The sequence below is a fragment of the Neomonachus schauinslandi genome, chromosome 8, assembly GCF_002201575.2.
Source record: "Neomonachus schauinslandi chromosome 8, ASM220157v2, whole genome shotgun sequence".
NCBI classification, from domain to species: domain Eukaryota; kingdom Metazoa; phylum Chordata; class Mammalia; order Carnivora; family Phocidae; genus Neomonachus; species Neomonachus schauinslandi.
The window spans coordinates 53,950,812-53,965,413 of record NC_058410.1 but is presented as its reverse complement, the minus strand read 5'-3'; the positions used below and the strand labels follow the sequence as shown (position 1 = coordinate 53,965,413).

Genomic DNA, 14,602 nt, shown 5'->3' with positions numbered 1-14,602 from the left:
CTTAAAGTTCTTATCACGAGGGAAAAAAAACTCTTGTCACTGTGTATGGTGATGGATATTAACTTAGACTTATTGTAGTGATCATTTCTTAATATATACAAATATTGAATCGTATGTTGAAACTATCATAGTGTTGTATGTCAGTTATACCTCAATAAAAAAAATTAATCATGTTAAGCAGGAGTCTGTAAACATTTTCTGTAAAGGGTCAGTTGGTAAATATTTTAGGCTTTGTGGGCCATACAGTCTTTATTGTCACTATTTAACTCTGCCGCTGTCGTGTGAAAGCAGCCAGGGACCATATGTAAATGAAAGAGTGTGGCTGTGCTCTAGTAAAACTTTATTTCCTAAAATAACTGGCAAGTTATATCTGGCTGGTAGGCCATAATCTGCTAATCCCGTATGTAAGCAACATAGCCCAGAGCCATACCTTGCATAGTAAAGGCTTAATACATGTTACCGTCTTTACTACCATTATTAGTATTACTACTACTTTTATTACAGTAGCAACTGAGTAATTCATATGTGAAAGTAAATATGTTAAATTACTGACCTTTAAAAAGCTTTTTAAATTTTAAACTTAGCAGTAATTTTTTGGATAATTTTTTATTGTGGGACACTGTCCTATGCATTGTAAGACATTTAGCAGCATCACTGGCCTTTACCCTCAGAAGTAGCACCCCCACCACAGCACAACCCCACAAACAAAAAATGTCTACAGACATTACCAATGTCCTCTGGTTGAGAGAAAGAGGATAAAATTGCCCCCATGTGAGACCACCACTGTAGAGAGATACTTTCTTTATAATTTTCAGTTAAGATAATAGCTGTGCCTTCCTTTAAGGATTTAGAGAAAGCATAGGTTGTAGAAAGAGACCAGTTTAGAATCCTAGATCCTCTACTTACCTGCTGTGTAACTTTAGGAAAGTTACTTAACTTGTCCAGTCTCAGTATTTTTCATTAATAAAATGAAGGATGATAATACCTACATCATGGGATTGTTAAAAGCATTAAGTGAGGGGGGCACCTGGGTGGCTCAGTTGGTTAAGCATCTAACTCTTGATCTCAGCCCAGGTCTTGATCTTGAGTTCAAGCCCCATGTTGGGCTCCAGTGTGGAGCCCACTTGAAAAAAAAAATGTTCAATCTGAGACTCCTTATCTAAAAGTTTCTGCAAAAGCATTAAGTGAGAGGACCTTTGAAAAGCATCTAGCAGAGTATCTGATAATGAACATTTAACAAATATGGGTTCTCTGGCCATTTCTCTCATCTTTAATATTGTTATATCCAGCTTATAAATAATTAGTACAGTGCTTGTCATGCCATCAACACTCTTAAATTAGTTCAATTTTTCTAGCTACCTACTAGCAATTTAATCAGATTTTCTAATGTATTGCCAAAGGTCCTAAAGTACATATTTTTATAAAACCATCTATACAGATGTTTTAATTTCTGTATCTTGGCTTTTTCCAATAAGGAATATCTTGCACCAGAATTATCAAGTGAAGTGCGATCTTTTTGGTCCAAAGCTGCTAATCTCTTTGAGTCTGAGGGGGCCAAAGTAATCGAAGTATCCCTGCCTCACACCAGTTACTCAATTATCTGCTACCATGTATTGTGTACATCGGAAGTGGCATCAAATATGGCAAGATTTGATGGGCTAGAATATGGTAAGATGGCTGTGTTTGGGATTTTTAAGGTAGTTGTCTCCAACATTTGGAAGTTTTACTTATTCGTGATAAAAAAAATTATCCCCGGAGTTAATGTTAATGATTTAGACAAGTAAACCAGTGAATCCTCTTACCTTTGTCATTTAGCCTTCTGCTTACACTGTTCATCATAAATATCTCTGTATGTTCGGCTCCCCTCTCTGAACTGTGAATATTTTACAGGAATAGTGTCTTATCTTCGTATTCTCAGTCTATCAAATGTGGTGCCTGGCACATGGTAGGAGTTCAGTAGATACTTGGATGGATGGAGGGAGGAGGGTGGGAGGGAGGGATGGATGGATGAATGGTTGGAGGGATGGATGGATAGATGAGGAGGTGAACAAAATGAAGTTTCCCTATTGGTTATTTTCTCCTCTCTCCTTGATTCTTGGCAGATAAAGAAGAGGAGCCACTTAAGGACAGTCTCCCAAAATTTTAGTATTGGTCAGAAATGTGAATCTACACTTGCTTTTCAAAAGTCAAAACTTTATTTCCTTTTCAAATTTTTTGTTTTTAGGTCACAGATGTGACATCAACGTGTCTACTGAAGCCATGTATGCTGCAACCAGGCGGGAAGGGTTTAATGATGTGGTGAGAGGAAGAATTCTCTCAGGAAATTTTTTCTTATTAAAAGAGTAAGTAATGGGGTGCCTGCGTGGCTCAGTCGGTTAAGCGTCTGCCTTCGGCTCAGATCATGATCCCGGGGTCCTGGGATGGAGCCCTGCATCGGGCTTCCTGCTCAGTGGAGAGTCTTCTCCCTTTCCCTCTGCCCCTGCTTGTGCTCTCGCTCTCTCTCAAGTAAATAAAGCAATCTTAAAAAAATAAATAAAAAAAATAAAAGAGTAAGTAATTAGGAATTTTCTCTATTCTTGAACACTCAAGAGTACATTAGTAGCATGTCTACCAGGTCTTACAAGTTGAGATATTTGCTAAAGAAGCAAAATCCTTATGATTTGAATTAGAACTTATAATTAAAAGCCTGTTTATAGTACTTCTAATTTCTGGTTATTCAAATGCAAAAAAACATTCACACTCTAGCTAAATGATTAGTACAAAACTAAGTAGGAAGCCCTGAAGAATTTTAACCTCATTAAATGTCCCCTATTTTTGCCACATTGGCTTATTGTTGTTAGAGACTTAAGCAGGAAGTTACATTGGTGTATCTTGAAAAATTTAGCAAATTAACTCAGTCTTCCCCTACATTATGTATCTGTTTGCTCCAAGAAAGAATTCTAAATTACTAGGGCTCCTACTTAGCTTGTCTTCAATATAAATTTATTCATCTTACGAATAGGATTCATCTCGCATACCACCAAGTCTGTCTAAGAGGACATGAGAAGTGTGAAAAGGCAAGAATGATTGTTGTAATGAAAAACTCCTGGAGTTTTTCTATATTCCCTCAAGGACAGAAAACATTTTGTTCATCAGTGTATCCCTTCAGGGCCGATATTTAGGATTACTTTTTCCAAAAATATTATTTGAACAACCATGATGAAAAACAGCATGGAGGTTCCTCAAAAAATTAAAAATAGAACTACCATATATGATCCAGCAATCCTACTTCTGAGTATATATCCAAAGGAAATGAAATCATTATCTCAGAGCATTATTCACAATAGCTAAGACATGAAAACAACCTAAGTATCCAATGGTGGTTGCCTGAGTCTGTGGGCTAGGGGAAATAGGGAGATATTGGTCAAAGGATACAAACTTGTAGTGATAAGATGAATAAGTTCTGGGGGTGCCTGAGTGGCTCAGTCGGTTAAGCATCTGCCTTCAGCTCAGGTCATGATCTCAGAGTCCTGGGATTAAGCCCCACGGAGCCTGCTTCTCCCTCTGCCCCTCACCCCACTCATGTTCTCTCTCTCCCTCTCTCAAATAAATAAATAAAATCTTTAAAAAAAAAGATGAATAAGTTCAGGGGATATAATACACAGCATAGTTACTATAATTAACTATACTGTGTTATATACTTGAAAATGGCTAAGAGAGTACATCTTAAATGTTCTCACCACACACACACAAAATTGTAATTATATAAGGTGACAGATGTGTTAATCAACCCTATTGTGGTAATCATCTCACAATATATACATTATCCAATTATATTATACACCTTAAAATTACACAATTTTATATGTCAATTGTATTTTGGTAAAGCTTGAAAACAAAAAGCCTAAAAATATTTGATTATGTTCCATATTAAAAGACTCTTTTCCTGCAAATCAAAACTGTGATATTACCTCACACCTATGAGAATTGCTAAAATCAAAAACACAAGAAACAACAGGTGTTGGTGAGGATGTGGACAAAAAGAAACCCTCCTGCGCTGTTGGTGGGAATGCAAATTGGTGCAGCCACTGTGGAAAACAGTATGGAGGTTCCTCAAAAAGTTAAAAATAGCACTATCCAGGGGCGCCTGGGTGGCTCAGTTAAGCGTCTGCCTTCAGCTTAGGTCATGATCCCAGGGTCCTGGGATCGAGCCCCGTATTGGGCTCCCTGCTCGGCGGGAAGCCTGCTTCTCCCTCTCCCACTCCCCCTGCTTGTGTTCCCTCTCTCGCTGTGTCTCTCTCTGTCAAATAAATAAATAAAATCTTAAAAAAAAAAAAAAAAAAAGGACTATCCAGCAGTCACACTACTGGGTATTTACCTAAAGAATACAAAAACACTAATTCAAAAGGATACATGCATCCCTGTATTTGTAGCAGCATTATTTACAGTAGCCAAGATATGGAAGGAGCTCAAGGGTCCATCAATTGATGAATGGATAAGGGAGATGTGGTATATATATACACAGTGGAATATTATTCAGCCATAAAAAAAGAATGAAATCTTGCCATTTGCAATGACATGAATGGAGCTAGAGAGTATTATGCTGTGTGAAAGCAGTCAGTCAGAGAAAGACAAATACCATATGATTTCACTCATGTGGAATTTAAGAAACAAAACAAATGAGCAAGGGGTGGGGCAGGGGGGAGAGAGAGGCAAACCAAGAAACAGGCTCTTAACTATAGAGAACAAACTGATAGTTACCAGAGGGGAGGTAGTTGGGGGGATGGGTTAAATAGGTGATGGGGATTAAGGAGTGCACTTATGATGAGCACCTGAGCACCGGGTGATGTATGGAATTGTTGAATCACTATATTGTACACTGTATGGTAATTAACTGGAATTAAAATAAAAACTTTAAAAAAATAAAAGACTCTTCTATTTTGACCGATGATTGTAATGATTTTGGAGTAGGAAAAGAAAATGAAATGTTGCTGAGAGGTTTTCTAAGCAAAGACTTTCATTAAGTGGAAAATGTTACGTTTGCCAAATATAACTGATCAGAATCAAATTGTGTATCTCAGGGCACAAGTTGATAGACTATCTAGGTCACTGTAACAGCATATAAAGAAACTGAAGGAGAGGAGTCTGAAAGCTTCTCCATGGTCACCGGTTGGAGGTATTGACAAAAGGAAGTGAGAATTTCTGCTGGCCTCCCTATCTCTGAGTCGGGGAACTTAAGTCAGCTTTTTTGTTTTGAGGGGGTTTTTTTGCTTTCATTTGTTTTGTGAGGGGAGGATAGACATGAGTGATAGGAAAAATGGAATTTGGGTATACTTTTTTTTTAGTCTTACAAAGTCAATTTATGTGCCAGGAACTATAACAACTCCTAACATTTTTTTTTTTCATGTGGTACCTCAGTTTACAATTTTGTCATTCTTCTACTACCTTTTGTTCAAAAAACACAAATTAATTGAATTAGGAATCCACAGTTTATTTTTAATGAACATAATTACTTACATTTGAGCCACATTTAAATCTGATTTTTACTGTTTGTCTTCAATTTGTCCTATCTGTTCTTTCTTTTAACCTCTTTTCCTGCCTCCTTTTATTTTTTCTTTAAATAATAACTTTTCTCTTAAAGAGATTTAAAACAAGAAAAAAAGTCATATATGTCCAGATATTTGCTATTTCTGGTGCTTTTTATTCCTTTGTATAGATCCAAATATCCATCTGGTGTAATTTTCTTTCTCCCTAAAGAACTTTAATATTTCTTGTAGTACAATCCTGCTGGCAATGAATTCTTTCAGCTTTTGTTTATATGTAAAAGTCTTTATTTTACCTTTAATTTTGATATTTTCTCTGGATATCAAATTCTAGATTGATGGTTTTTCTTTCAATACCTTAAAGATCTTGTTCTGTTGCCTCCTGACTTGCATAGTTTCTGAGAAGTCTATTGTCATTCTTGTCTTTGTTCCTTTGTGTATAACATGTCTTCCCCGCCCCCCCCCAGCTGATATTAAGACTTTATCATTGGTTTTCAGGAATTTGACTGTGATGTGTCTTGGTGTGGTTTTCTGCATATTTCTTCTTGCTTAGGGGTTTGTTGAGCTTCTTGTATCTGTGGGTTTATCATTTTAATCATATTGCCTAAAGTAGAGTTAAATTAGCCTAGACAAAAGGCCATTTTAGACACATCCTTGCAAAGTTTTTTAAAAAGGAAGCCTTGTAAGGATCCAACAGATTCTAAGTAACTTAACTACATCCCAGAACAAAGCCCAGTACCGTTTAAAGGAATACAACAAAAATGCAGCAAATGACAATGTAAAAGTTGCCACGCCCATTTTAATCAAATTTGGAAAAGTTTTGGCCACTGTTTCTTAAAATATTTTTTCTGACCTCCCACTTCTGGGACTCCATTCATATGTACATTAATCTGCTTGATGTTGTCCCACAGCGCACTGATGGCTCCATCCTGTTTTTTTGTTTTTTTGTTTTTTTCCTTTTTTAGTCCTTCTCTCTGCGCTTCCTTTTGGATAGTTTCTGTTACTATCTTCAGAATCACTGATCTGCTGTGTCACCTGCTGTCAGTCGCATCCAGTCTCATTTTTATTTCCTATTTTGTATTTTTCATTCCTAGAACTTCCAAGTAGGTCTTCTTATCTCTTCAATTTCTTCATGATACCATGTTTTCTTCTACTTTCTTGAACATATGGAACATATTTATAGGAGTAAATACATGTTTTAATGTTCTTCTCTGCTAATTCTGCTAATTTCTCTTGTTTCTGGATCTCTTTATATTGATTGCTTTTTACCCCCTAGTTATGGGTTATATTTTCTGCTTTTTTGCATGGCTGGGCGTGGCAACTTTTACATTGTCATTAGCTGCATTTTTGTTGTATTCCTTTAAACGGTGCTGGGCTTTGTTCTGGGATGCAGTTAAGTTACTTAGAATCTGTTGGATCCTTTCAAGGCTTCCTTTTTATTTTATTTTATTTTTTTAAGATTTTATTTATTTGACAAAGAGAGCGGGCACAAGCAGAAGGAGAAGCAGGCTCCCTGCTGAGCAAGGAGCCCGATGTGGGGCTTGATCCCGACTGAGCCACCCAGGCGCCCCTCAAGTCTTCCTTTTTAAAAAGCTTTGCTTTTTAGGCAATTATTTTTTTAGGCAATACCCTTGAAGAATTTTGCCGGATGCCTCACGTATTATGAAGGCTTTCCCACTTTGGCCATTAGGAACACACACTATTTCTAGCCCTGTATCAGCTCTTGCAGTTTTTTGACTTTTCAGTGATTTTTTCCCCAGCCTTGAGAATGTCTTCTCCCTACGTGCACACGTCAGTACTCAGCCAAAGACCTGAGGGATCACTGCAGATCTCTTGAGCTCCGTGTGCTATTTTCTCCTCTCCGGTACCCGGCGAGCAAATTCCAGTTGTCTTTGCCTCCCTGCACTTCCAGTCCCCTTCTCTAACTTCCTGAAAATTCTGTTTAGGTTCCTCCTGTCTGGGCTGAGGCCTGGAAACTGCCTCCAGGCATTACGCTGGGGAAATGAAAGGGCTCACTTACTTCCTTTCCTTCTCTCAGAACTCTCTCTCTTGAATGCCTGTTGTAATATCTGAAAATGGGTGCTTTATTTTGCCTAGCTTTCTGGGCAAAATAAAGCGGGGAAAATTACTATGGGTAAATACTAGGGTATGTTACTATTTACTATGGCAGGGTAAATTCCATCCCTCTATCATTAATGGAAGCAAAAGTTGTGTTTTTGAACCATATTTAAAGTAGGAAGAAATTTAATAGAAAACAAATTTTTGCTTGTGTTTGAATAAAATTGAGGTTTGGGAAATGCTGTTAATGACATTATTTAAGCCATCAACTGTTATTGTGGTATAAATTATAGGTGATACCTGCATTTCTCTCTCTGTCGTCCCTGTGGTCAAACGATAGTAAAGACATTTGATATTTCTATAGGATGCTTTTAGAGTAAAAAAGATAGCACATTTTTATCTTTATTATATTTGGTCCTCAATAAGACTGTAGTAGTTATATCCATTTTTATAGGTGAGGAAACTGAAGTTTAAAACAGCACATTTGCCAGCCTTTGTATCCACTTCAGAAGGATCTAAAGAGTGCCTTCTTTTTCCCTTTCTTTGCATCATTGACTTGTAATCACTTTTATAAGTGGCTAGTTCCTTAATCTCTTCAGTAAAGTGAGCCTCTTTCCTTGATTTTCACATTTCCATTCTTGGGGTATGCCTATCCATAAAATACAAAATTGCAAACACCATATACTTTCTCCAGTTTCTGTTTCCAGAGCCTGTTTCTTTCTTTTTTTTTTTTAAAGATTTTATTTATTTATTTGACAGAGAGATAGACAGAAGAGCACAAGCAGAGGGAGTGGCAGAGGGAGAGGGAGAAGCAGGCTCTGCACTGAGCAGGGAACCCGATGCGGGACTCAATCCCAGGACCCTGAGATCATGACCTGAGCCGAAGGCAGATGCTTAACCGTCTGAGCCACCCAGGCGCCCCAGAGCCTGTTTCCTAGTGTCTAATTATTATGGCGTATTAGAATTCTGCAAAACTTCAGAATCCTTACAATAACGAGTTATCATTATATTACAGATGAAGTAAGACGTTATAATAGAAGAAGGATTAGAATAAGCCTCCAAAGACCTAAATTCTAGTCTTTCCTTTACCACTGCCCGTCTTTGTAACCTTTGGAAAGTCATTTAATTGCTATGCACTTGATTTTTTTTCACCTGAAAATAAATGTTCTGGTTTAATGATATCCCTGGATATGGATGATATCCACTTATTTAATGATATCACTATTTTGTGATTACATGTGTAGAATTGTATCTAGCAGTGAATTCTGATTAAACTCCTGATACACAAATTTTTAGAAATAACAGCACAGTTGAACAAAAATCATTTATATGTGTTGTTAGGAATCTTAGTGGTGCCTGCTTATAAAGGTCGGGAATCCAGTCATTCTTTCGCAAGCCTTATGTGTGAAAATTGATTCAAAGAAATTAAAAAATCCTTAAAATATCACCTATTTTTCCACAGAAACTATGAGAATTATTTCATTAAGGCACAGAAAGTGAGACGACTCATTGCTAATGATTTTGTGAATGTTTTTAACTCCGGAGTGGATGTCTTGCTGACTCCCACCACCTTGAGTGAGGCGGTACCATACCTGGAGTTCATTAAAGAAGACAACAGGACACGAAGCGCCCAGGATGATATTTTTACACAGGCTGTAAATATGGCAGGTAAGGATCCCTTGGGAATGTTCTGGATTTCTTCAAATATTTAGACAGGCACCCTGGTCTTCAACTTAGGTTCCAGCTAGATTGTTCACTGAAGGCAACAGCTTGTCCTTCTGGAATGCTTAGGAATGTGTGTACATGTGTGCGTGTGTGGTATGTGCACATGCTTAGGCCTGCGTGCACTTGCAGTCACCATGCACATGCATACTCAGAGTCATTCTACTAATAGCGTAATTTTAACTTTTATTTTGGAAATTTTCAAACCTACAGAAAAGTTGAAAGAATGGTATAATGAATACTGATATGCATTTGCCTGGATTCATTCATTTTGCCTAATCTGCTTTCTCCTGTCTCTCTTTCTCTCTGTATACACACACACACACACACACACACACACACTTTTTTTTAGCTGAATAATTTGAAAGTTTCAATGTCGTGATACTTCACCCCTAAATACTTTAGCATAAATCTTCTAAAAATGATGACATTCTCCCACATAACCACAATTCTGTTATCACACCTAGGAAGACTAACATGAATATAATAATATTCCAAATATAGTCCATACTTAAATTTTCTCAATTTTACCAAAAATGTCTTTTATAAAATTGTTTTCCCCTCATAGATATATTACATTTTTTTACGATCTTTTTAAAATTTAGAACAATACCTCAGTTTTCTGCTTTGGATTTTTGGTTTTTGTTTGTTTTTTTTTTTCTTGGAACACATCAGACTGTTTATAATTCGTGTTTCAATCATCAACCTAAATGTAGAAAACTCAAGAGGAGAAGGAAAGCCTATTGTATTTCCCTGTACTTTTGTTTACTGTGTTCATTTCTTCCTGGTATATGAAGATTCTTTGTTTTATCATATCCTTTCTGTTTAAATTCCTTCAGCCATTCTTTTAGGGTAGGTCAGCTGTTAACTAGTTCTCTTAACTTTCTTTCTTTCTTTTTTTTAAAGATTTTATTTATTTATTTGAGAGAGAGAATGAGAGAGAGAGAGCTTGAGAGGGGTAGGGTCAGAGGGAGAAGCAGACTCCCCGCTGAGCAGGGAGCCTGATGCGGGACTCGATCCAGGGACTCCAGGATCATGACCTGAGCCGAAGGCAGTCGCTTAACCAACTGAGCCACCCAGGCGCCCCCTCTTAACTTTCTTTCTAAGAATGCTTGATTTCCTTTCATGTTTAAAGGTTATGTTCACTGGATACAGGATCTGTGCTTGCCATTTCTTTTCTCTAGCACTTAAAAATGTTATGCCACTTTCTTCTGGCCTGCATAGTTTCTGATTAGAAATCCCCCACCTTAAAAAATTTTTTTTTTAATTGACATTGACTTTTTTGAAGAGCCTAATGTACTTGCCCTATAGGATGTCCCATCCATAATCTGGGTTTGTTAGATTGCTTCCTCATGACTGGGTTGAGTCAAACATTTTGGCAGAAATACTACATGGTCTTCATGTCAGGAAACAGTTAATGTCAGTTTGTTCCACTTTCGGAGACTAAGTTGATTTCTTAGTTAAGGAAGTAAGTGCCAGGTGTTTTCCATGTAAAGGTATATTTTTCCTTTTATCAATTATAACCAATTGGTGAGGTGATACTTTGAGATTGTGTGAATATCCTATTCCCCAAAATTCTTGAACCCAATTTTAGATCTCTTGATGATCCTTGCCTGAATTATTTCCTGGAGAATTACAAAATGCTGATTTTTCTGTCATTCTTTCTACATATATTAGCTAGCAGTCTTCTCTAAAGACAGCTTTGCTTTTTTAAAAACTCAGTGTATTATCAACAATTACTGCCATTATTGGTTTTGATGCTCAAATTGGCCAACAAGAGCCCTTTCAAGTTACATGTAATCTTTAGACCTATCCCCATTAATTTCTAAAAACAAACTTACTTTAAGGCATAACAAGATATCCCAGGATCTTGTGCTTTCTTTGCCCCAAACCTGGAATTAAAACTGAGTTACTATTTCTTATCTATCAAATTGGCAAACATTCAAAAGCTCAACAACATATTCAGATGGTAATGCTGTAGTGAAAAAGCATTTTGCTGATAGGAGTTCAAAATAGTACAACTTTTTTGGAGAGGAATTTGGCAATATCTTGTTACATATGCATTTATCTTTTGATGAAGCAATCTCTATTCATCTGAGAGACTTTCAAAAATACCAAAAAAACATGGGGCACCTGGGTGGCTCAGTCAGTTAAGCATCCGACTCCTGATTTTGGCTCAGGTCATGATCTCATGGGTGGTGTGATCGAGCCCTGCATCATCGGGCTCCACGCTCAGTGGGGAGTCTGCTTGAGATTCTCTCCCTCTTCCCCTCCCCCTGCTCTCTCTCTCTCAAATAAATAAATAAATCTTTAAAAAAAAAATACCAAAAAACATGTACACAAGGTAATTCACCCAAGCATGGTGTGAAATAGCTCAATACTGAAAACTACCTAAATGCCCAAAGCCCAACCATAGAAGAATGGGTGAACAAATTATGGTACAAACCACATAATGGAGTGCTATGCAGCTATAAAAAAGGAATGAAGAAAGTCTCTGAGTTGATACACAGTGATTTCCAAGATATATTGTTAAGTGAGCAAAGGAAGGTACAGCATATCGTATGTTTTTTGTCATTTTTTAAACCTTATCTGTCTTGTACCTACTAGCACTGGAAAGGAGAATGAGTCTCCCCTTCTTAGGATGGAAAATTAATCAGCTAATAGGGTTTCTTTCTTGTCTTCAGGATTGCCAGCAGTGAGTGTCCCTGTAGCCCTCTCAAACCAAGGTTTGCCAATAGGACTTCAGTTTATTGGACGTGCATTTTGTGACCAGCAGCTTCTTACAGTTGCCAGTTGGTTTGAAAAACAAGTACAGTTTCCTGTTATTCAGCTTCAAGAACTAATGGATGATTTTTCATCAGACTTTGAAATCGAAAAGTTATCTTCTGTTTCTCTAAAATAATAGTGATAAATATAGCATGCAAATTAAAATAACTTGAAGATTTTATATTCAAGAGAAGTCGGATGATCTTGCTAAAGTCCTATAATTTGGTTCATTGTCAACACAATCATTCCTTGGAATCACTTTTTAAAAGCTCCTGTGATGGGCACCTGGGTGGCTCAGTCGTTAACCGTCTGCCTTCGGCTCAGGTCATGATCCCAGGGTCCTGGGATCGAGCCCTGCATCAGGCTTCCTGCTCTGCAGGAAGCCTGCTTCTTCCTCTCCCACTCCCTCTGCTTGTGTTCCCTCTCTCGCTGTGTCTCTCTCTGCCAAATAAATAAAAATATTAAAAAAAAAAAACTCCTGTGATATAGTTAATTAATTATAAGTCATCTGTCAGCATTTATGAAGTATCCACTAAGTATAAAGTACAGGATTTTTACGTTAACACAGATACATGTTCCTGGAAAATGATGCATTCTGCAAAAATGTTCATTAATAAAAGAGCTTAGAGTAAAGGTAAGCTTAGGGATAAGCCTCTCAGAACTTGTACATCTTTGTAACCAAAGTGCTAATAAAGGCTATAATTTGTACCTCCAGAGAACCTCAACAGCCAGGCAGATAGGCAATTCAAACGTAGTGGAGGCTGCCTCGGGGGATGTTAAAAATGCACAAAAACAATAAAATGGGAATATTTGCTTCTGAGTGCTGAACAAAGGAGGTAGAAGAGGAGCTCTGAGCACTGGAGGAAGTGCAACCTGCTGGGTCCCAGAGTCATGCAAGACAGGGCAAATGCCTCTCTGGGGAAGAGCCCAGGTGCAGACGCTCTTGATTTCTCTAAAAATAGAGCTGCAATGACTGAAAACTTTCTCCTGTTTTGCTAAAGGTGAAAATTTGACTTCTACCATCCCAGAACCCCATGCAAAGGAACCAGAACAACTCCATGTGACTTCATTTTCCTATTTACCAATCACAAATGAACTCGCTGGTATCATAGAAACATTTGTTGTAACCTAAGAGACCATATTGGACTTGAAACTTGGGAGGCAGGGCGCCTGGGTGGCTCAGTCGTTAAGCGTCTCCCTTCAGCTCAGGTCATGATCCCAGGGTCCTGGGATTGAGTCCCACATCGGACTCCCTGCTCGGCAGGAAGCCTGCTTCTCCCTCTCCCACTCCCCCTGCTTGTGTTCCTGCTCTCGCTCTCTCTCTGTCAAATAAATAAATAAAATCTTAAAAAAAAAAATTGGGGAGGCAGTGGAGCATGATTTTAGTGAGAAAGTTTCAAGATACAAGTATATTCAATATGAAAAACTGGTAGATAATTTGGTGAGGATGCCAAAGATAGGAGGCCCATAGCCTCCTCCCTTACCCCAGATTCTCTATTCCTTATGGTTTCCTTACCCCCTTAGCTTTCTTTACAAGTGCTCTCTGTGTCCCTTGAGCCCAAAGAGACATTAACACGAATCTGTATTCAATTTGAAAGAAAATTTTATGAAAATCCTGGATTTACCTATCACTATAAAGTTTCATCATTGGATTTGTCTTTGCCAGAATACCACTGTCATCTCGTGTTGATCAGGTTCTAATTTGGCACTTACATATTACTGATAAGAATATGGAAGCTGAATTATTATTTAATACATTCACTTTGTTTAGTAAGAAGTCTTTTCTAAATATGAAGTACCTGAGGGAAAAAATCTTAAGTGGCAGAACCATCTGCAGAGCCACTGGAATGTTGCATGGTAGGAAGTTAGCCTGCCTGTTACTTTCTCATTAATAGTTTTCTCTCCTCCCAGGATCCTTCCACTTTCAAATAGTTTGACAAGCTTTATATAAAATCTTTTTGTGCCAGGCCCACTAGTTTTCTTATAAGTCATGACTCTGAATTTGTGAATGAGGAAGAAATTCACAAGAGAGAATTGCATTTTTTTTTATGACAAGGGAAAACCATCTTCATTGAAGGAGCTAATATGATGTAAAAATCAAAGAATAAATCTTAGCTCCAGTCTTTTTTTAATGTGTGTATAATTTGAAGTGAATTTTTTTCAAAGGATATTTATGTCATTTCTCTTATTCCTGTATCTGCTTGAGCTGCACTGATGATTTGAATCTGGAACTAGGGAAGTGAAACATTGACTATTCTCACATAATACCCAACTAGCATGAAATAATACCTAATTTGTTTCTCTTTCTTCTCCATCTCTACCCTAAATCTAGTAGATCTCATTTCACCAAATCATTGTCTGGGAATTTAAATGGGAAATGGTTTCTGTATCTCCGCTAATTAAGTCCTGAAATTGTTAGCAATTCTGAAAGGCAAAGGTGGGTGCAAGTGTAACATGAGTTCCCTGATAAGACACAGCAAAACAAAAAGAAGTTAGATTCAACCACAAAAACATCAGTAGAGTGAAAGAATGTG

General features: G+C 37.5%; 1 protein-coding gene across 3 annotated transcripts in view; it reads left to right on the top strand.

The window, feature by feature from the left end:
- QRSL1 (glutaminyl-tRNA amidotransferase subunit QRSL1) overlaps positions 1-13,207 on the top strand; it is a 30,777-nt gene extending 17,570 nt beyond the window's left edge. For 2 of the 3 annotated variants that reach the window (XM_021693396.1, XM_021693394.1), the window contains 4 exons: positions 1,476-1,668; positions 2,225-2,342; positions 9,043-9,248; positions 11,987-12,382. In XM_021693396.1, the coding sequence (XP_021549071.1) occupies positions 1,476-1,668; positions 2,225-2,342; positions 9,043-9,248; positions 11,987-12,204 (735 nt within the window). In that variant the 3' untranslated portion in view covers positions 12,205-12,382. Of the gene's footprint in view, positions 1-1,475; positions 1,669-2,224; positions 2,343-9,042; positions 9,249-11,986; positions 12,383-13,069 lie in introns of those variants that run through there. The other variant, XM_021693395.1, reaches the window with a different exon arrangement.
- Positions 13,208-14,602: the final 1,395 nt, after the last annotated feature.